This window comes from Eubalaena glacialis, chromosome 11, assembly GCF_028564815.1.
Source record: "Eubalaena glacialis isolate mEubGla1 chromosome 11, mEubGla1.1.hap2.+ XY, whole genome shotgun sequence".
In the NCBI taxonomy this organism is placed as follows: domain Eukaryota; kingdom Metazoa; phylum Chordata; class Mammalia; order Artiodactyla; family Balaenidae; genus Eubalaena; species Eubalaena glacialis.
The window spans coordinates 34,707,852-34,729,494 of record NC_083726.1 but is presented as its reverse complement, the minus strand read 5'-3'; the positions used below and the strand labels follow the sequence as shown (position 1 = coordinate 34,729,494).

Genomic DNA, 21,643 nt, shown 5'->3' with positions numbered 1-21,643 from the left:
TTGTATTATGTTTCCCATATCACATGAAACTGAATAACACATAAATATTTATAGAGAAAAGTGAAACTTCAGATGACTAGTCTATAATCATGAATTTATTATTCTGCTTCTCCATTATAGAATTTCTTGCATTCAAGTATCTGTCATGCTGAAAGATTTTGCAGATTTAGCTCTTTCTCAGATTGCACTGGCATTATCATGTATTACTCTCATTGCATTTTTAGTATGGTGAAGCAAGTTGATAGCCACAATACATTCTTGTTTGCTTTGGGTCTGATGAACCCTATTTTTCCTTCATGGTGATAACCTTCTAACAGTTATTATCAGAGGTCTTCCTTTTAAATGCATGTGTTTTAATTATTTTTTAGTTTTGACTTAAAATAAAAATTAAAAGAAAAAGATCACTTGGGATAACTCTAAATTCAAAGACTATATTACCAAACAAAACAATGTCATCTGACAAGGTCAGTTCCCCTTAGGAAAGTACCTGTCCTCTTGCCCTGAGTAGTTATCTTGCTCTCTTCATTCACAGGGGCACTGGAATGAGTTCCTGAAAAGTACTGATGTTTAATTCACAAGATGTTGGTGGAGTCTCCTATTTTCTGAATTTCTCTTATTAATCTGAATGTACATTTAAATTCTTTCTTTTCTATGAAGAAAGAAAGAAATATCATCACTACAGTATTTCAAAAAGCATATCAATTAATCATCCATAAATGAGAGGAAGGTATATTAGGATTATTATATTCTACCTTGCATTCTACTTATAGTTACGCATTTCATTCTCTCCTACTTGATTTGGAGCTCCTGTAGGTAAAATGCCTGCCTTCTCTATTTCATTTAGCACTGAAAGAACCAAATACCTTTCCTTATTAATAAGAGTAAGTACATTAAAAATGTTGAATCAAATTGCATTTGATTAAATCTAATGACTGGATAGTTGTTTTGAGGAGAGGGGAAGTTTATTTTGTTGCTTTGTGACTATACACTATAACATTCAACAAAAGGTTCAAGCAATTTAAGTTTAGAAATGTGTACTGCAATCAACATTAACCTTTATCACGAAAATTCCACTACCAAAATTCCACCTCTCTCATCAAAAATGTCAAGTCACATTGCTGTTAAGAAATGAGACATTCACGTAGAAATCAAATGATAAAACATATCAAGCACCTGCTGCCTTTAGGCAAACTCTAAATTAAAGTTTTCTATATTTAGACATACTACACGTCTTGATAGCAAAAGTGTAAAATCATTTTGTTCGGCAAGATTTTCCCACTTCAACTTCTTGATGTCTACATACATGTGTGAAATAAGTCAGTCAATCACCATTCATTGGCTATGTGACAAGTACCCTTCTATTAGAGGGTTCACAAATTTATTGATTGGTCTTCCTAGGGCCTCCTTCTGACTGTAAAGCTACTAAATTACAATTTTCATAAAGGTAAAATTGTAACATATAAAATAAACATGGGCCAAAGTTTTATTTAATTAATTAATTAATGAGGGAACCAGTAAGATGCTATAATCAATTCAAAGGAGAATTTGGCAATCGGACCTTCAGAAATGCTGAAATTAATTTGCTAGTAGATTTAAAACTCCTTAATCTTCCATACAACAATATTAGGTCATATTTGATGTTATCCTTTCCATGGGGCAAAAATCAAGTTTCTTTCCTTGCTGGGCCATATTGATTTGCACTACTATCATTTTTTATAAGTTATCTTCTGCTCTTACAGAGATATAAAATGTCCTAATCAACAGAAAACCAGTTAAAGCTACACACCTTTATAAAATCAGTTAAAACCCAGAGGGTATACTAAAAGTGTATCTAACACTCTCCTTTGTCACTTTGGGTGTTTTTTTCATGAAAGGGTATCTAATTTTGGAATGTGATCTTGATATTTAATCTTTTCCAGGATTTTTTCTCAGTAGTGGGGCCTATTGCAGTTTGTTTTCACGTTATTCAACAGTATGATTAATTTTTTAAGTATATAAACTTTTTTTTAACATCTTTATTGGAGTATAATTGCTTTACAATGGTGTGTTAGTTTCTGCTTTGTAACAAAGTGAATCAGTTATACATACACATATATTCCCATATGTCTTCCCTCTTGCGTCTCCCTCCCTCCCACCCTCCCTATCCCACCCCTCTAGGTGGTCACAAAGCACCGAGCTGATCTCCCTGTGCTATGCGGCTGCTTCCCACTAGCTATTTATTTTACATTTGGTAGTGTATATATGTCCATGCCACTCTCTCACTTTGTCCCAGCTTACCCTTCCCCCTCCCTGTATCCTCAAGTCCATTCTCTAGTAGGTCTGCGTCTTTATTCCCATCTTGCCCCTAGGTTCTTCATGACCATTTTGTTTGTTTGTTTTTTAGATTCCATATATATGTGTCAGCATACAGTATTTGTTTTTCTGTTTCTGACTTACTTCACTCTGTATGACAGACTCTAGGTCCATCCACCTCACTACAAATAACTCAATTTCGTTTCTTTTTATGGCTGAGTAATATTCCATTGTATATATGTGCCACATCTTCTTTATCCATCATCCCTTGATGGACACTTAGGTTGCTTCCATGTCCTGGCTATTGTAAATAGTGCTGCAATGAACATTGTGGTACACGACTCTTTTTGAGTTATGGTTTTCTCAGGGTATATGCCCAGTAGTGGGATTGCTGGGTCGTATGGTAGTTCTATTTTTAGTTTTTTTTTTTTAAATTATTTATTTATTTTTGGATGCATTGGGTCTTTGCCGCTGCACGCAGGCTTTCTCTAGTTGCACTGAGTAGGGGCTACTCTTCATTATGGTGAGCCGTCCCCTCATCGCAGTGGCCTCCCTTGTCGTGGAGCACAGGCTCTAGGCCCGCGGGCTTCAGTAGTTGTGGCACACGGGCCTACCTGCTCTGTGGCATGCGGGATCCTCCCAGACCAGGGAATTGAACCCATGTCCCCTGCATTGGCAGGCAGACCCTCAACCACTGCGCCACCAAGGAAGTCCCTATTTTTAGTTTTTTAAGGAACCTCCATACTGTTCTCCATAGTGGCTGTATCAATTTACATTCCCACAACAATGCAAGAGGGCTCCCTTTTCTCCACACCCTCTCCAGCATTTATTTTTTGTAGATTTTTTGATGATGACCATTCTGACCAGTGTGACATGATATCTCATTGTAGTTTTGATTTGCATTTCTCTAATGATTAATGATGTTGAGCATTCTTTCATGTGTTTGCTGGCAATCTGTATATCTTCTTTGGAGAAATGTCTATTTAGGTCTTCTGCCCATTTTTGGATTGGGTTGTTTGTTTTTTTGATATTGAGCTGCATGAGCTGCTTGTACATTTTGGAGATTAAAGGGATATAAACTTTTGATGGGCAACACACTGGTTCAGGATTTAGCTTGATACCAGAATCATTCAATTTAGGAGGAGACTCAGGAATTTCTCGTTCTATGACTTTTCTCAACTCAATCCTTTTAAGTTAATGTTTTACCTTATTTTCTCTGCTTCTCTAGCTACTAAGGGTTTGTGATCTGGTTTAAACTACAGGTCTAAATTTAAAATTAAAAGGTTTTTCCAGTTCCCAAGATCAGAAACTCTTCTATTTCTTTCTTAACTTCCATATCCAGAAGTTCTTTTAGTCTTATTGTTCTCAGGCCAGGGTAAATATCCTTGCTGTCAAATGGAGCTAAGAGTGGAGTGGAAGGGGAGTTCAAACAGATTTTCTCTAGCAGTGTATGTCAATGGATCACTTATTCCCTGATGAAAGAAAGGAGTAGTTCTACTTGTTGGGGTGGTGGTGAGGGGTAGATATATGCCTTTAGAACCACATCTTAACCAAATAGAATGATGACACTTTAAAAAAACACTTCAGAAAGCACCTTTCCACTTCAAATCAGAGGGAGCATTTGTACAGAGCTAGATTTCCAAGGAATCAACATGTGGGAGTATAGCTATGCAGGTGATAAACTTATTATGTTAGAGACTAATCGTATTCTATACTTGGTGACCTGAAGAATGACATGGCCAGATCATTTGCCAAGTATAGAAACATGGTTAGTCACTCCTTGAAACTATTTTCAAATAGTCAAATCACACTTTGTTTGTATAAATCAAATATGCTTTCATGTTCTGTTACTTAGCAGTGCTATCAAAGATGAATTAATGACAGGTAAGAATGAAGGCAAGGATCCCAATTAAATGGCTATTTCAATGGTTCAAGTAAGATTTAATGACAGCCTGAAACTAGGGCAGTTGCTATAGGAAAGGAGAGACAGTTCGAAAGCATAATGATCAGAATTTGGTGAATTAAGTGTGAAGGAAAATGTCGGGTGTAAGTCGACTGAAAGTTTTTTCTTCCAGAGGTTTATGGCTTTATTAACACAAATACAATGTGCACACGAGCTGTCTATTCACTTTCTTCGCTGTATATCCTGGCATTGGAATTGGAGACTCTGATGGCCATCTGGGCTGCTCTTTCCATAATGGCTTTGTGGTCCTTGGAGGAGACATAAGGAGCAATCTCAGCAGAGTAAGATTTGTGGCACATCAGTAGCACTTCAAGGACCAGAAACTTCTGAAAGTCACTGAGCAGCATGTGCGTTGTTTTCATCTTGTTCCCATAACCAATGTTAGGCATCAACATCTCTGTAGACAGAGCTTTAATTAATCGAGGTTTTGTACCTAAATAATAGGTATAGGAAACAAAACATGGTGTAAAATTTAACATTGATCATGTTGAGTTTGAAACACTATTAACTGTTCTGGAAGGTAGGTTCAGAGTCTAACCTGGAAATACACATTTGAGGCTGTTGAGCTTATAGGCTTTAGTTAAAACCATGAGTGATGATATTGCCAAAGAAGGCGTGTGCATGGAAAGAAAAGACTGATCATTAAGGGAATGATACTTGATAATAGAGCCAAAAAGGAAACTAGGAAAGATGAGTCAAGAGTTTATTGAGAAACTGTGGAGAGGTAAGTCGGTGTCAATTGGATCATTGGAAATAGTGTTTAGAGTTGAGAGCCTTAAACGTATATATACATACATACATACATACATTGACATTATATATATAATATCTATTTCTATATCTGTATCTATATCTATCTGTCCTGAAGGCAAAGAACCAATAGAAATTGGGAGAAGTTACATATATAGGAAAAGAAGATAAACTTGTAGGAAAAAGCTCCTGGAAGAAGAAAATTTAAAGCTTGTGCAAATATAAATCATTTTATACAAAGTGGGCAAGTAGTTGAGTTAGTTTGTGCCTGATGACCTCAATCTTATTTTAAAAATGCAGGTAAGCTTGTTAAATGTGTTGAGGGTAGGCTTTGTGTAAAAGTTTGAAGAGAAAGATAAGTGTATGAAAGGTACTAAAAAGAAAGGAACAAGTAACTGACCAAGAAAAATAGAAGAATGGTTGAGTGTTTCTCTAGTCTCACTGAAATGGGATTCCATTCATTTATAGTGGCTTAAATCTAGGCAAGTCCATGATTTTCTCCAGTAGTGGCAAATATGTGTATTAAGAGGTTGAGAATACGTTTAGAATGAGGCTCAGTGATTAACCAAACATCTAGGTACATCAGAGAAGAAAGTTCAATATGAGAATAATATACCGGGGAAAAAAGGACCAGAAGTCAAAGAGTAGCTTATGCAAGTGAGGGTATGAGAGAACAGGGATGTTAGGAGATGGGAAATTTGAGGTTTATTATTAAAGAAGTGAAATTGAACTGAATTTGACTGGGTTTAAAGCAATAAGAATCTGTGAAATTAGGCCTATTGGTAGGTCCTTCTTCTGGACTTTGAAATCACCACAATAAATTATAAAACATGGGCTAAGGAAAAATATTGATTCAGATACCAAAACCTTTCATCAATATGAGATAGTGACTAAAAGATTTTTAGATTATTGTAAAAAGGAAAAATAGAGAATGATGTATTCAGAGGTTATGAACTTCAAATACAAAGAGAATATTGCATGAGAATAGAGAGTAAAAGTTTGGAAATCAGTAGTGATAGTCACGCTTACAGGCCTTATGGTATGTGGGAAAACAAATATTTACTTTTGGGGAAAGATTTAAGAGAAGTGTTCTTCTAGTAAGGCAGGTAGAAAGCAAGTATAAAGAATATTGTTGAGAAAGAGTTGGCTTTTTGTTTTATTTTGTTTTATGAATCTTTTAAAATATCAGACTAGTAATTCATTAGGCATATTTGAAAGGTGTGGGAAGGAGGGTAAGAAGAACAGTTCTACGTGAGAGGAGATTGGGTAGATAATATATAAAAGAGAGGTTTCCATAGTAAGGACCAAGGTTATAAAGCATTTTGCAATGATATGGTCATAAAGTTTGGAACTGTAATGTCAACTTGGGCACAGCCTCCTTGTGCCTCAGTAAGGGAGGCTCACATGGAAGCTAAGGCTTTTGGAGTGAGAGTTGTTGGAGTTTGGGTCTAGAGCATAGTGTTGGCCTTTATGAACAGTTTTCAGATGTTCCAGTTTTTACCACTAACCATCGTCATATAGTGTGATTTTCTCTTTTATCCCAGATCCTCTTTTGAGCAAGCTCTGGCTTTCTCAGTGTTCGTAATGTGGTACTCAGAAATAGCATACATAGTTATGTTCTGACCTAAACACAGAAGAGGACTAAGATACCCCCCAATGCACATATGAGTATCCGTGCAGGGCAATACTGTGTTAGCTCCCTTGACACATTGTGCTATTGACTTAGATCAAAGTAACTCCCTATAGAGCGCAATACTTTTCTTTTTCAATATGATATATATGTATTTTAGATTTGATCAGACTGCAATTATTATTTGGCATCATGATTTCAACGTACTGATTTTCCTTCCCAATGTTGTGTTTTGAAAATTTTGATAACTTGGAATCACCAATGTTAATTATAAATATGAAATAAGGCATAGTCAAAGATACAGTCTGTGGCATGATATTAAAGATCTCTTTTCAAGTCGACATCCATTATGTGTAGTGCTTTGTTCACTTAAAAACCACTTAACCATAAACCGTTATCATCTTTCCCAGATTTATGTATTATCTATAAGTGTACCATGAAAAACTTTGCAGGCAGCTTAATTAGTGCTATGCAGTCTCTTTACTTGAGTCCAAAAATCCCATAAATCTGCACTTCCTAGAATTTCTATGGTGTGATGAAACTATTTTGTTAAATCCATCCTTTGAAGGCTCTTGTTTCCCTATTCCCCCAATTCTCCTTGACACCTCTCACAACTCTAAATCTTTGGTCAGTTTTCTTGAGACAAGTATTTTAACTAAAGATTTTAATACAAGGTTTCTAGAGTTGTTTCTAGAGTTGTGGAAGATCTTGGAAAATAATAGAAGCTAGTGCCTGACTTATAAATAGCCTAAGACGATAAATATCTTTCTGTCCCTCAAGACTCATTCAAAGTCATTTATTCAACAGAGGGCTTACTCTGTCCTATTTCTACTGAGGTCACTTTTTGTTGAATATTGTAGGTACCAGGCACTGAGCAGATATTGGAAATCCAAAGGTGAATACAATTTAGTTTTCATCCTTAAGGAGCTCACAGTCTAATGACAGAAATAGATATTTAAATAGATACTGCATGGTAACAGGTGTAAATAAAATGAGAATAGGTGAGACCTGAAGCACGTGCCAGCTGGAACCTAAGTTGCTGGAACCTAAGTCTAAAAAATGTCATAGTGTTCTCAAATTAGTAATAGTTATATAGAGTTTTGTCTGAAACTTTCCTCATTACATGGAACATTCTGTTTTGAGGCAAACACTTCAAGGAAGCATTTCGTCAGACCAGTATTGGCCCACCGACATGAAACTGCCACCCATACCTATATTCATCAACCAGTTATGTACCTTTTTGTTGCAGTTGTCTACTTGGGCTCAGTATAATACAGTCAGAGCATTCCTGGGCATAACTCAGAATACTAATTAGCAATCCAGTTCGGTCTCTATTTCACATGAACCTAAGGTCTGTTTCTCCACATATATTGTTCAGCACAAAGGAAAATAAAATAAATTCATTGCTTTGTGGATGAGAAAGCAGGCCTAGGCTTGTTGACATCCGTCTGTGGCTTCTTTCCAAGCACTTACTTTCAAAAGCCAGATCTCTATCCTTCTGTTGATTTGAAAAAATCAAAAACAAATAAAAAAGCTATAGGAAACTTCCTTTGTGGAGGAAGAAACCATGTGTGAAGAATTTTCATCCACCATGCACTGCCAGTGTTAAGTCTAAGTATTGAGGGCATCGCCTCATGATTGAATCTGCCTACAAGTGATTAAGGCCATAAATTACATAAAGAAAATGAGCATACTGCTAAATAATTGCTCCAACACTAATTCTACCCTGTTACATCTTGCTAGGAATTCTTTGCTATCCATGCAATCCTATCATGTTTATTGCAATTTTGAAGCCTTGTCTAATAAGATTGTTTTTTTCCCACTATATCCTACTCCTTTTTTACCTTTAAGGGTCATAAGGACTGGGTAATGAAAACTTTTAAATTACTCTGCAATTCCTGCTTACGAGGTAGTCGAAACTACCCAATTTTGTTAGTACATTAAAAAAGCCATATGAAAGAATTAAATTTATATGTTTTGATGCTAGCGGCCCTATTACAATATTCTTTTTGGTTTCTATGAAAGGCCTTTCATCCTTAGAACTACAAACTTAAGAGACATTCTGCAGTGAAATAAGTTCCTTTCATGTTTTAAGCATCAGGCTGATTTACAACTCCCCATTGACATGAAGATGCTCAAATTATCCCCCCACCCATCTTTCTTTTCAAGTTTAAGATGAACTAAGTGAATTTGCCTTTGGTGTTTTATAATGTCAATGAACTTTAAAAAGCTTTTGAACAAATGGTATTGCCTAGGCAGCCACCTGGGACTAGATCATCAGTTTCTTTGTGTTTCTATTCAATTGAAACTATCTCACTGATTCAGGCAGGGCTCCCCAACCTGGGTGCCTACATCAACCATCTCCCTCACTGTTCCCAGGAAGCTTGCCCAACTGCACTTTCCTTGAAGATCAGTTCTCTTATACGCCTTTCTCATGAAGAAGAATTACCACCAGCAGATGGGCTTACTACTACAAGGAGGATTTGGGCCCTCCTTCAAGTGAAGTCTCCACCCTATCAAATAAATCTCTTTCTAAGGCTCCTGTTGCGTACATGAAATTTTCGCAAGAGCCCTGCTAAGCCCCATCCTTTTACACTAGCATGGCTGCCTGCTACCCATGTCCCATTCAGATTAGAAACTGTCGCATCCTCCTTTCCTCGGGCATCAACAGATTTACGCACAGCCACTGCTACTTCAGTTGCTCTGCAGCTAAACTGCCTTTGATGACCAAAAGTTGAGCTTGCGCATGAAGTAAGACTTTCAAAGCTTGAGCCTTAATTCACCAAACAGGGACAGAGCATAGCTAATATAAAAATAATAGTTCTTTTCAACTCCGGGGTATTATTAGCTGTCACAAACAAAGCCGGCTTGGGCCTGTATCTCTCAGGAATGACGGACCTTGAAATAAACACATGCTGCTTCATGAATATGTTGTTGAATCTTGAGAATCATTTTTTTTTCCAAGGGTGATGCTGTTTAGAAGAAACTAGATGGTGCTCTCTTGAAAGGTTTAGCTATTTATAGGCATGTCATGTTAAAAGTTTCTTTTCATAATAAAGACTATAATAAGCATATCTGAAAAGGCACAAGCCTCTCTAAACAATTACGCTTAAAACAGTTTTTGAAAGTTAAGCAGAATTTACTGCTTTAACACGGAACTCAAATGTTACCATTCTGATTTTTCCTAACATAATTAAATGCAATTTCTCTTGCCCAGCAATAGTATATTTGTTTTTTTAGCCTTCATTACACTCTTTTATCATACTTAATCTTTTTGATGCCAATAATCATTGTCTAATTACAGTCTGATACAAATTAGATTTGTAACCTGGATATTTGAATAAATAACTGAATTGTATTTTATTATAAACAACTGTGTTTCACAGTTTATTATGTTGTTTTATATGCCTATAGGTAGTTATATACTAACTAAATTATGGAAACTTTAGAATGAGCTGACAAGACTTTTTTAATGGAATATAACTATAAAAATAGAATGGTTTGTTAATCTACTTTCAACTATATCTTATTGGACATACAATATTTTCACAAATAAACGTTTCTTCCTGAATCCAAATATGTGCTAAACACACAAGTAGCCTGAAATCTAAATTGTTATGATTGAATTCCTAAATTATAGTTTTTAAGAACTGAGCTTGAATAGAAAAGTATTTCAGTTAAGAAAAGGTCATGACATTGTTAGGGAAAAAAATTTTTTTTCTCCACCCCTTTAGGTTCTTCTGGCTGGTCTAAGAATGAAATTGACATGAGGCAGATTAACAGAAGAAAATCAAACAAGGTTAATAACATGTATACTTGGGAGAGACCCAGGAAAACTGAATAACTTGCCAAAATGGCTGAAAGCCTCACTTAAATATCACCTTCAGCTAAAGACAAAAGAGGATGTTGGGGGTAGGGGGTTGGGACTTAAAGAAGAGGAAGGCAATGGACATGGAGTTAGAAAAGCAAATGTTTGGTAAATAAGTATTTGCTGGGCTATGCAGAGACAATGGGACACAGAGTGAACTCTGATCTCTGTTGAACCCTGTTTCTGCTCCCCACCACAAGTAGCTCCTATTCTTTGCAGATAACTCTGGTGATAGCTCTATTTCAGGAACATGCCCTCCACCTAAATTTTTTCTAGGCAATTAGGGGGGAAGGTCAAAGTTTCTTCCTGAGTTTTTTGGGCCTTGATTGTTTTTAGCTCTGAATAATCCACATGCCAAAGAGACATTGGGGGTGGCAAATTTTGCGCCCCTACAATGTATCCCTGAATGTGTACGCTCATATACACCTTAGATTTAAAAGTTGTTTCCTACTACTAAGAAGGCTAGCAAACATGAGGAAATGGCCCAGACGGTGAAATTTCAGTATTCCACCAACTGGACCTGATCCTTATATTTACTTTCTCTTCTTATTTTTAACACACTGAATCTGCTGATGGCATTTTAATTCAGGCTGATAGTGTTATTATCTTCTGAGATTATATAGGTGTTTTATGGAGATCTTTATTCCAGGGCAGCCAATTAACAAGCTGAATTGGGTTACAGGTTATTACCACTTGGAAGCAGGACGTGTTTGCTTCAAACTTGTTTTCTTCCCTGTGTTAGAGAACATGTGTGTGCTTGTAAAAATATCATTAATCCTTGAAAACATTTATTCAGCTGGACAATGGTTCTTCTCCTGTTACAATGTGAAGTTTATGGCTTTCTAAACAGAGATCAGGATGTTCCCAAAGTAAATATTAATAAGGGTACACCACCTTTAGGGAATGAAAACAAAAAACAAATAAACCAAAAAAAAAAGCAAACCCATTCATCGAGTTACATATGTCTAATTCAACCTAGAAATAAATATATGTAGAATTAAGTAAGAATTCTGAATACAAATATGTGATTTTATTCACATTGGTCCTCTTTATATATCATGAGGCATTATGAGTTCTGTCCAAATATGCCCACCTTTATAAAAAGTATGGTTGAGAACACTAAATATATGACTTGTAGGTTTTTCTACACAGGGTGGTTGGATATTTAGCAATAATTTAGTTTATCTGATCCACGAGAAAAATCAATATGGGAAAATTCAGATTGAAAAAAATGTTGGCTCTATGGGTTTTATTTTTTAAATTTTGTTATCTAGATTGATGAAGTAACAATGATTATTGCTGAGTCTTCAATTAATTTTTAAAATAGAGAGAGACTATAGCAAGATCAATAAGTTATATTTTATTGTTTGTTTACTTTTTAATTAATTATCAAATACGTTAGGCCTTTAGTATATCCTAGACTTGGCCATCAACTTACTTTGCATGTGCTAATTCTATTCTAAATAATGATATGAAAGTTTCCTAACCTGTTTTTCCTTCCCCTTTTTTTGGCATGTTATGCCTACCTGGGGACTGATAAGTGCTAATATTTTATTTAGAATAAAATCATTTTTGTAATTCATAATAAGAAAATTTAAGTTGCTGTTTTGTACTAAATACAAATCATCTATTCATCCACCAATTTATTAATTCCTGTATCTTCTCCCTCTTGCATCTCAAAGTCCTGAGCTGATCTCCCTGTGCTATGTGGCTGCTTCCCACTAGCTATCTATTTTACATTTGGTAGTGTAAATATGTCCATTCACTTTGTTATAAAGCAGAAACTAACACACCATTGTAAAGCAATTATACTCCAATAAAGATGTTAAAAAAAAAAAAGGAGCTGTGGTATATATCTGCAATGGAATATTACTCAGCTGTAAAAAAGAAGGAAATAATGCCAAAAAAAAATTTATTAATTCCTTCCACAAATATTTATTGTCTTTTATTTTCTAAATATGTGATAATAATTATTCCTGTTTCAATTCAAATCAGATTAAAATATATCTATGAATCTCTCTCCTTCCTGATAAATCAGATTACAGAACCCAATCCAGATGTCTTCGTTAGTCATACATTTAAAAATGGCCTCTCTGTCCCAGAAATCCAATAGTCCCTATGAAAGAAAATTGCTGATTCTCTTCTAAATACTACTTAATCTGAATTATCCCTAATATGCACCTAGAAAAAACTCTCGTGGATATTTATCATAAACAATGTTTTAGTTTTGTGTAATATAAAAGCCATGAAGAAGATTTTCAGTTTTTAAAATATGATCGTATTTGAACTTCTTTTATTCTTAGAGAGTCTTAGAATCTCTTCCAATCACCCAAACCATCATATAACGATAGTTTTTATATTTTAGGGCCAGAGTTCATAAGTTTTTATATTTAATACTTTAAAAATTAGGAATAATATTCAAATAATAAGTAATCTGACATCTCAGATAACTAATGCCTGTATCATAGTAGGCTCTAAAATTTCCTAAAACATTTACCTATAATACTATTATTTCTCAAACTCACCAAATGTGTTCTCATGCCCAACGTCTTCACAATATCTATTATTGATACACTTATAAAACCCCAGATTCATTACTATTTTAAAATAAAGTAACATACATCATTCAAATGGTTCTTACTGATGGAAAGACAGTACTTTGTCCCTCTGGCACCACGCTAACTTGTCTCAAAAATTAACCACTATCAAGTTTCTTATGTATTCTTCTAGAATAATTTAATTAATATTTTAAAAAGATGTATGCAGATATCTTTGCAGTGATTCAGTTATAATTTTTATATGATATCTGTCTATATCAACAATACAGATAGTGATTCTTTCATCTGCATAAAAGCTATATAATGTTTCATTATATCAACATTATAAATCATTTAACCACTTTCCTATTTATTGGTCATTAATTCTTTCTAATTTCTTTTAATTATAATATTGCAGTGAATAACTTTGAATATATGTTTTGATACATTCTTGCGAGTCAATCCAATATCACATTAATAGATGTGAAATACTGGAACAAAGAGAACATGCATTATGCATTATGCATTTTGATGGCCAAATTCCCCTCAGAACACTTGCATCCTTTTACATCCCCCCCCGAAAACTTGTGACGGTGCTTATTTCCTTACTCTCTCACCAACACTAGATATTATCCAACTTTTCATATTTGTCTATCTGATGGAAAAAACATAGAATCTCATGTTTTATTTGTATATCTTTATGTATGAACGAGGTTGAAAATCCACGCATATATGTATAGGTTTTTTTGAAAGCTTCTCTTTCTTAATCTTTTCAAATTTTAATTGCCATATTTAACATGTTATTGTGGTTTTGTATACATATTATTTAACTTGAGAAAATGAGTTATTTGCTGTTTTATTTGCTATATGCACTATATGTGCCTCCAATGCAAGGTCACAAATTCTACTTTTTTTTTTACTTTGGATTTTTGTTTTATATAGAACTTTCTACTACCTGAGCCACTGAATTTTGTATATTGATATAGACATATAATGGGAGTGTGGTGGATAGAGCCGAAGAAACTCAGGGATCAGCTAGTTCAAATATCTTATTTTCTGCAAATGTTGAGACAAAAGCCTTCAGAGAAGAAGTAAGTTTCCTACATAGTTTGTAAGAGAATGAAGAGAAGAATTCAGGTTTCCTGACTCTCAGTCTCATCCAACAGCACACATTTATTATTAACCTATATCCATGTGGAAAGAGAAATTATTTAGTATACTCAAGGAATAATCAAATATAAACACAGAGACCCAAACAGGACATTAGCTACCTAAGAGTTAATATTTAAGTACATTTGTATCCTAACTATAAACCTCCCCTTGATTTATAAAATGCAGATCTCAGTACCTTTATTCCATAGAAGAGGAGGAGGTTTATATCAGACCTTGAAGAGCAAATGCCTTAAAATTCCTCATCATATATGTTTACTCTCCAGCCTCTTCTTCCTTTTCCTGTAGGAGTGGAGGTTCATGTTCTCTGCTTTTTTCCACATAACCTCCAGATCTTGTCCCCATCTCTTTCTTTCTAAACATCCCAATCTCAAATGCTAGCCCTTTTTGGGGGCAGAATAATTCAGATGTTTCTTGTTTCTGCTTCCAAACTTGCATTCACAACTTCCAAGGTGATCACCAACAGAAGTTCTGTTGCAAACTGACCTAACCCAAAAAGTCATCAACAGCTCAAAGATCTTTTATTCGTAGTCCTCTAAAAAGTTTGTGGTAGCCAGAGTTTACTCTACCATGTAACATCACTACCAGCTTATAATGAAAGTAAACAAATTCTCAGATCATATCTGCCACACACATAGACATTAACTAAACAATCATTCATTCATGTGTAGACATAAAACCTTTTCATACAGATCGTTTGGCAAGATTCATGATATATTACTGGCTTTCAGGGCATGCTCACTTCACGTCATTCCAAAAAGCTCACTTGAAATTATGCCAGAAGGAGAAATCTTTTAACCTAGTTGTCATCAGGCAACCAGAAGTCATACTAATGATGGCAGGACATAGAACAATTTGGGAAATCAAACCTTGGGCTCCATTCCTAAATAAAGGCTACAGACCTGGCTGGAGTCTTATACACTATTCATGCCAAGGGAAGAACTATCTCTAAAAAATTTTGGCAGAACCACAGATCTTGAATGGCCTTAATTTTACCCATGGGAACCCATTTCTAACATTCATCATGCTCATTGATCAAACTATTAATATCATTTATTATGCTACTTATCAAAGCATCTGGTTTACATCAAGATATGGATTATTTAGTATGGATTAAGATCTTTCTGATGTAATGCTAACCCATCACCCCTGGGATCAAATTCTTGATTAGAATGCTAACTGCATCAGGTTGTGACTTTAACTAACTCACATACTATACTCACTTTTTAATGCTAAAGTACTTAAAAGTCCGTCTTTGTAACATCCATCCAATTATTATGATCCATTTAGAAGGCAGTTAGGAATAAGTAAAAACTAAAAATTTTCTGTTACATATTTTATATATGAAATTAACTTAGGTTTTATATGTTGAAATTGAGAAATGTAAAGGTCTGAGTTCAGTGAAGAGTGAATGTTACATTGAATGTAGCATTATGTAAAAGAAGAAATTCCAGGAAATTACTGAAGCCAGGAAAGGTGATTTTTCACAATTTAGTGGGGAACAATTTTTTATATTATTTGGTAGGCTGTGAAAGAAGTTGTAGTTCATGAAATCAGATGATTATCTGAAGAGTTTTGTTTAACATTTCCCAGGACAGTCAGGACAGTAACTCTATTTGATAATAACTCAGTATCTTTATTGAAGAAGTATTTTTAAAGAACATTTAAAAACAATTTAGCATCTAGATTTAAATAAACCATGGAAGAAGACAGAGTTTTGGTAAGATGAATCTAAATATCCACATTAAAAAGCTATTCATAAGATGGAAATACACAGAAATATGTGTATTGTAGTATTCAGGGAGAAAAATTGATCTTACATGTGTCAGCCATTCTACCTGGTATTTTATATATCCTATCTTATATAATTCTTATTAAAATATTGAGGCATATGTTAATTATTCATCATAGTTTTCCATAAATTTTCTTAATAACCTCGAATATTATCAGGAAATTCTTTCCTGGTACCTTGGTACAATACTAAACTCTAGGCATATTTTTTATGTTGTTTTTTATTTTTTGTTTTCTATTATCATCAGTGAGATAAAGGAAAATCAGTTTGTCAGATATTTTTATAGAGTGTTGTAGGTATTCCATAGTCAGGAATGTTTTCCTTCCCTAAGATGGATTGTATTTTTCAATCTTGTTCTCTTCTTAAGACAATGGACACCAAAGGTCAGAGAACAATCAAGGCATTCCAACAGCCTTTATTCTCCCCATCAAATAAAATAGTAAGTCATATCTAGATTTTACCTGTTTTGATAGTTGCTCTCTTCCCCCCCAAAAGAAGAAACTCCTTACTATAATCATTTAAATAGTTTTTAATGCAAAGCTGGCATTCTTTAGCTTTGGGGCATAAGTCAGAGGGTTCACCACAACTTATTAAAAAAAATCAGGGTAAGAAATACCAGTTGACTATTTCAGCAAAGGGACTGAGTATTTTGATGCTTGTGATTAACTGCACTGTGGTAGAAATTATGACTCGATGACATGTAGGTACATTTCCTTTTGCTTAGTCTGAGATACAAAGGCTAAGTTTCTTCCTAAGGTATCTTTGGAAACATACATATTCTAAACAAAGGGACTTTACACAATGGATTTGCCAATTATCGGTAGTCTTCCCCTATGGCTCAGTGACATTGGCACACTTTGGAAAGAATATTATTCAAAAATATTAAAGACAAATACCATGATATCGCTTATGTGTGAAATCTAAAAAAAGAAAAAATGATACAAATGAACTTATTTACAAAACAGAAGCAGACTCACAAACTTAGAGAATGAACCTATAGTTAACGGGGTGAAGGGTGGGGGGAGTTTGGGATTGACATGTACACACTGCTGTAATTAAAATAGATAACCAGCAAGGACCTACTGTATAGCACAGGGAACTCTGCTCTATACTCTGTAGTAACCTAAATGGGAAAAGAATTTGAAAAAGAACAGGAAAAAAGAAAAAGAAAAAAGAAAAAAAATACACTAGTTTTCTTCAGTAAAAAAAAAAAAAAAATTAGGCAAATCTACACCTGGTAGAAAGAAAATGTAGGTACACAGTGGGTGCTGGGGAGCAGTTCTCAAGCCCTATTTAGAGAATTTTCCTAAAGGACTCATGTAAGATAGAGTCAAGATGATCCATAGAATAAATTATTTTCATCCTATTACATTCACTTTGAGGAAGCAGGAATATATTGAAACCTATTAGAATTTGTAGACTGAGTATATTTAAAGTTGCAAAGATTTTAAAGATAACCTATTTCAGATCCTTCATTTAACAAAAACGGTGCTAAGTCCCTGAACAAGAATATAATCTTCCAGCCGGAGTTTAATGGAAGATGTAGAAATCAGATCTATGAACTTCTGTCTAATGCAAGTTCTACAGTAAGAAACACCATTTTTGATATTTTTCTGCACCAAATTATAAAGATGGCTAAGCTGACTAAAAAGAAAATAAAAGCAGAGTCTGACTGAAGGAAAGGCTGTGAGGAGATGATGATGAAATTTCCAGCTCAGAGAATAAAGAGGTGGAAGAATCAAATAGTCAGTCTGAGACAAGATGCCCTGTAAGAAGAATGAGATGTGGCAATGACCTAAAGAAAGAGGGAAAAGTCCGATGGGGAAATGGTAAATGAAGTTTATGTGCTAAAGCCATGGGAGCAGAAGGGCCCACAGAAAAACGAATTGAGTTTATAGTTAAATTATCTGCCTGCCCAATATTGTTATCAGTAATTCATTTATTGTTTGATATGTTAGATAATAAATAAGGACCATAATTAAAATGACTTACGCATGTTGAGATGAAAAAGATGGTTCCTTCTAAATAGGAACTAATCAACTTATAGGAAACCTTATGTTTAGTATCTAACAACCGTAATGATTTCATTCGATAGGTTGTAATAATTACAAATAATTAACAAAACAAGTATGTTATAGAAATTCTTCTAAAATTTTGATAATTTATTGCTACCATAGCAATATACTTGGGTCTACATTCTTGAAAATCATAAACCATTTAGCTGGTACTTTAAAGTTTATTTTAAAGTTGTGAAAATATATTTTTATGAAGATTACATATTCCTAACTCTAATAAAGTACAATGCTTTAAAAGTTGTGGACAGGCAACAAAATTATCACTGATACTTTAAAAATAAGTATTTCATTTGGAACAAGCAACAAAATAATCACTGATAATTAAAAATCAAGGCATTTAGTTTAGCAAATTATTTCCTCTCAATATTTTATTCCAACAATGACAGCAAATTCAAAAAAGTAAAATAATTCTATCTTAGGATTTCAGTACTTTAAGATTTAACAATAAAATTTAATAAAAGTTGTAATAGGTACAGTACTGCTCTGTTGGCTTTACTTGTGTGGTATTTTTAGAAAAAGAGTTCAGAGAATAAGCAGAAGTCTATGATCCTTAAGAAAAAGGCCCATTTTTACTCTACTGAAACAGTGAACTAATCACATGTCTAAAGAAAAGAAACTCATCCAAAACAAGTGTCTTAGAATTCTGGCAAGAATTCTTGACCTTAGGCAAGTAAAATAATGATCAACCTTAATTTAAGAATGTTTTAAAATCTCAGTATAGAATGTTGTAATCTAGTTAAGTAACATTTGCCGCAATAAATTATATGGTTGTTTTTTTTTTGTCTTTTTTGTTTTTTTTTTATTTTATTTATTTATTTATTTATTTATTTATTTATTTATTTATGGCTGTGTTGGGTCTTCGTTTCTGTGCGAGGGCTTTCTCTAGTTGCGGCAAGTGGGGGCCACTCTTCATCACGGTGCGCGGGCCTCTCACTATTGCGGCCTCTCTTGTTGCGGAGCACAGGCTTCAGACGCGCAGGCTCAGTAGTTGTGGCTCACGGGCCTAGTTGCTCCGCAGCACGTGGGATCTTCCCAGACCCGGGCTTGAACCCGTGTCCCCTGCATTGGCAGGCAGACTCTCAACCACTGCGCCACCAGGGAAGCCCTATATGGTTGTTTTATTACACGTGTGGTTCCCATGAGGTAGAATATAGGCAAACCACCAAAAACCTAATGTGAGGGATGCCTAAACCAGAGTAACTACAGTGAAAAATATATGTGTCCCCACAAGGCAAATGATACCGTTTGACATTTGTACATATCCTGTTACCTCTAAATTAAAAAAGAATTTGAAACTGATAATGAGTAAGGATAGTAAAATTTTACTTCAGGGAGTCCTGGGGGAGATGGAAGAGGGAAGAACACGAATAGTTCAGAGGGAAAAATGAAGAGATACTATAGCTTAGAATCTATTGATTCTCTAAAAAGTTTTAAAATGTCTAAAACTTCTATCAATAATGTAGACAGTATTTCATTGGATATTAAATAACTGGACCTAAGAGAAGATTTAAATCACTGACCCATAACAAATAAGTTCAAAACTCACAAACAAAAAGGAAGAAAAAAGAGCTCCTAATCCCTTTAGAGAAGTTATTTCATTTACTTCGCAAATCAATAATATTGTGATTTGTGATAATATTGTTATTTGTGATAATATTATTTTTCTCATTTTTTCTCATTTTAAAGAAGAGCTTCTGCCACTGCTCTAATGCCAACTACCTTCCCAGTGTAGAAAAGTGGATTACTTACTTACAAAGCCAAAGTTTGATCGATGACTTTGCTTTTTGGCTGCCACCATCTTCCTACTTAGCGCTGCCTTCTTCTTAGTCACTGAATCTCCTATAGCCTCCCATCTTCACTTTTTTATCGGAATGATTAGAGCTGTATTATTACTTACTCTTCCATACCAATGAGTCCATCATGAAAGTTTCAGAATGTCATTTAGTTTCCAGATTTTTGACACTATAATTTGCTTTAGCATTTTTGTAAGAAATATCGTTTAGGTTAATGATGACCACATTGAAATTTTCAGTACGATTTGTGGAATGGAAAAATTACATATCCTCAGGCAGGGTCTAATGTACTTACCCTCAGCGCTGACGTGGCTGCCCAAATGGGAAGCTGTTTTTCTGGTAGCTGATTCCATATCTTTTTCCATAGTACCCTTTGGTAGGCTTAGACAAGTACTATATATACTACTTACTTGCTTCCCTGAAAGAGAATGGTGGTATGGAGCCAAAGTGATTTTTTAGAACCCTTGGCCCTGTGAATGTACCAGGTCAGGAAAAAAATTAAGGGAATTAAAATTAAGTGGGAATATTTTCTCTACCCAGGGAATTTTCCCTGTAATAGGAAGAAGAATAGAGAATTTATTTGGTTTTCATGAACTAACAGATTTCATACTTATCCCTTGCCATCTGTATACAAAGTCATTCTTTCATGATGAAGTTAGAGAGACTTGTTCTTGTGTACTAATGTCAATAAATTGTGTGTATATACCCTGATATTGTATAAAATCATTCATAATAGCTGGGTGAGTAAGCTGGACTATAATTACTTTTTTCAGCACTGTTACCTTAACTCAACGGTATTGTGTTTTAGTCTATTTACCAGTTTTTCAGGACTTTTAGCTAGAGTATTTTTATTTAATAATTGTTAAGCCTGTTTTTATAAAGGTATTTAATATTAATAATAATAGTTATTATTATAACAATAATACTAGAATAGTAACAGCTGTCAGAGAACTCCTTTTGCAATTTATTCGTTAAATACCTTTGCCAACTAACTTCTCTCTGTCCTTTGAATCTTAGCTCAGGCATGATCTCTACCAGAAATCTCTATGTAATTGACCAACCTCAGTTTGAAAATGGGGACTCTTAGGGTTTTAAGTGTCACCCATACTTCTCCCAAGACAACAGCTATGTTTTTCTGTCTTAGACCTTCCACCAGGATTGTAAACATCAGTTTCCTTAACTATCTTGCTGACTATAGAGAAGATAAACCCTTTGTTTTATTAACATTTTTCTTCTTTCCTTCCTTCCCTCCTTCCTTTCTACAACATATGAATTAAAATATGAGTTCAAGAACCATAACATTGATGGACACTTAATGGATGCTCAGTTCTCCATTATGTAGCCCAATATTCTGATCACTGCAATGGGCATTGGAAATAAAGTGATGAAAGGACAGAGAATACCCCTGCCTTCATAGAGCTTATGTTGAAGATGAAGGAGAAATCAGAAAAAAGTAAATAAGCCAGATCATTTAAGATGTTAATTAGAATTATGAATATAAGAAACAGTGTAAAGTAATAGAAAGTAACTGAGAAATGGAGCATAGGAAGGCTTCTCTGAGGTGAGATGTGTATCCCAAGGATTTAGCTCTTTCTTCAGGAGTTATTTTTAAGGAATAAATGAGACTTTCATTTGTTATCAAAATTAAAAGTAAATGTACCGTATTTCTCCCCAGTGAGCTGAAAGATTTATTTGATTTAGGAATCAAAGAATAGATGCCAGTCAGGGCCATGAGAATAGTTGTGCAGTTTATGTCCCTTGCAAAGGTGCCTG

General features: G+C 34.6%; 1 protein-coding gene across 1 annotated transcript; it reads right to left on the bottom strand.

The window, feature by feature from the left end:
• Positions 1-4,413: 4,413 nt before the first annotated feature.
• On the bottom strand, positions 4,414-20,235 carry LOC133101643 (large ribosomal subunit protein eL32-like). The gene is made up of 2 exons (XM_061206640.1): positions 20,166-20,235; positions 4,414-4,688 (listed from the first exon to the last, which is right to left on the bottom strand). The coding sequence occupies exons 1-2, from the start codon at positions 20,233-20,235 to the stop codon at positions 4,414-4,416; spliced, it is 345 nt and encodes a 114-aa protein (XP_061062623.1).
• Between the last annotated feature and the right edge of the window lie 1,408 nt (positions 20,236-21,643).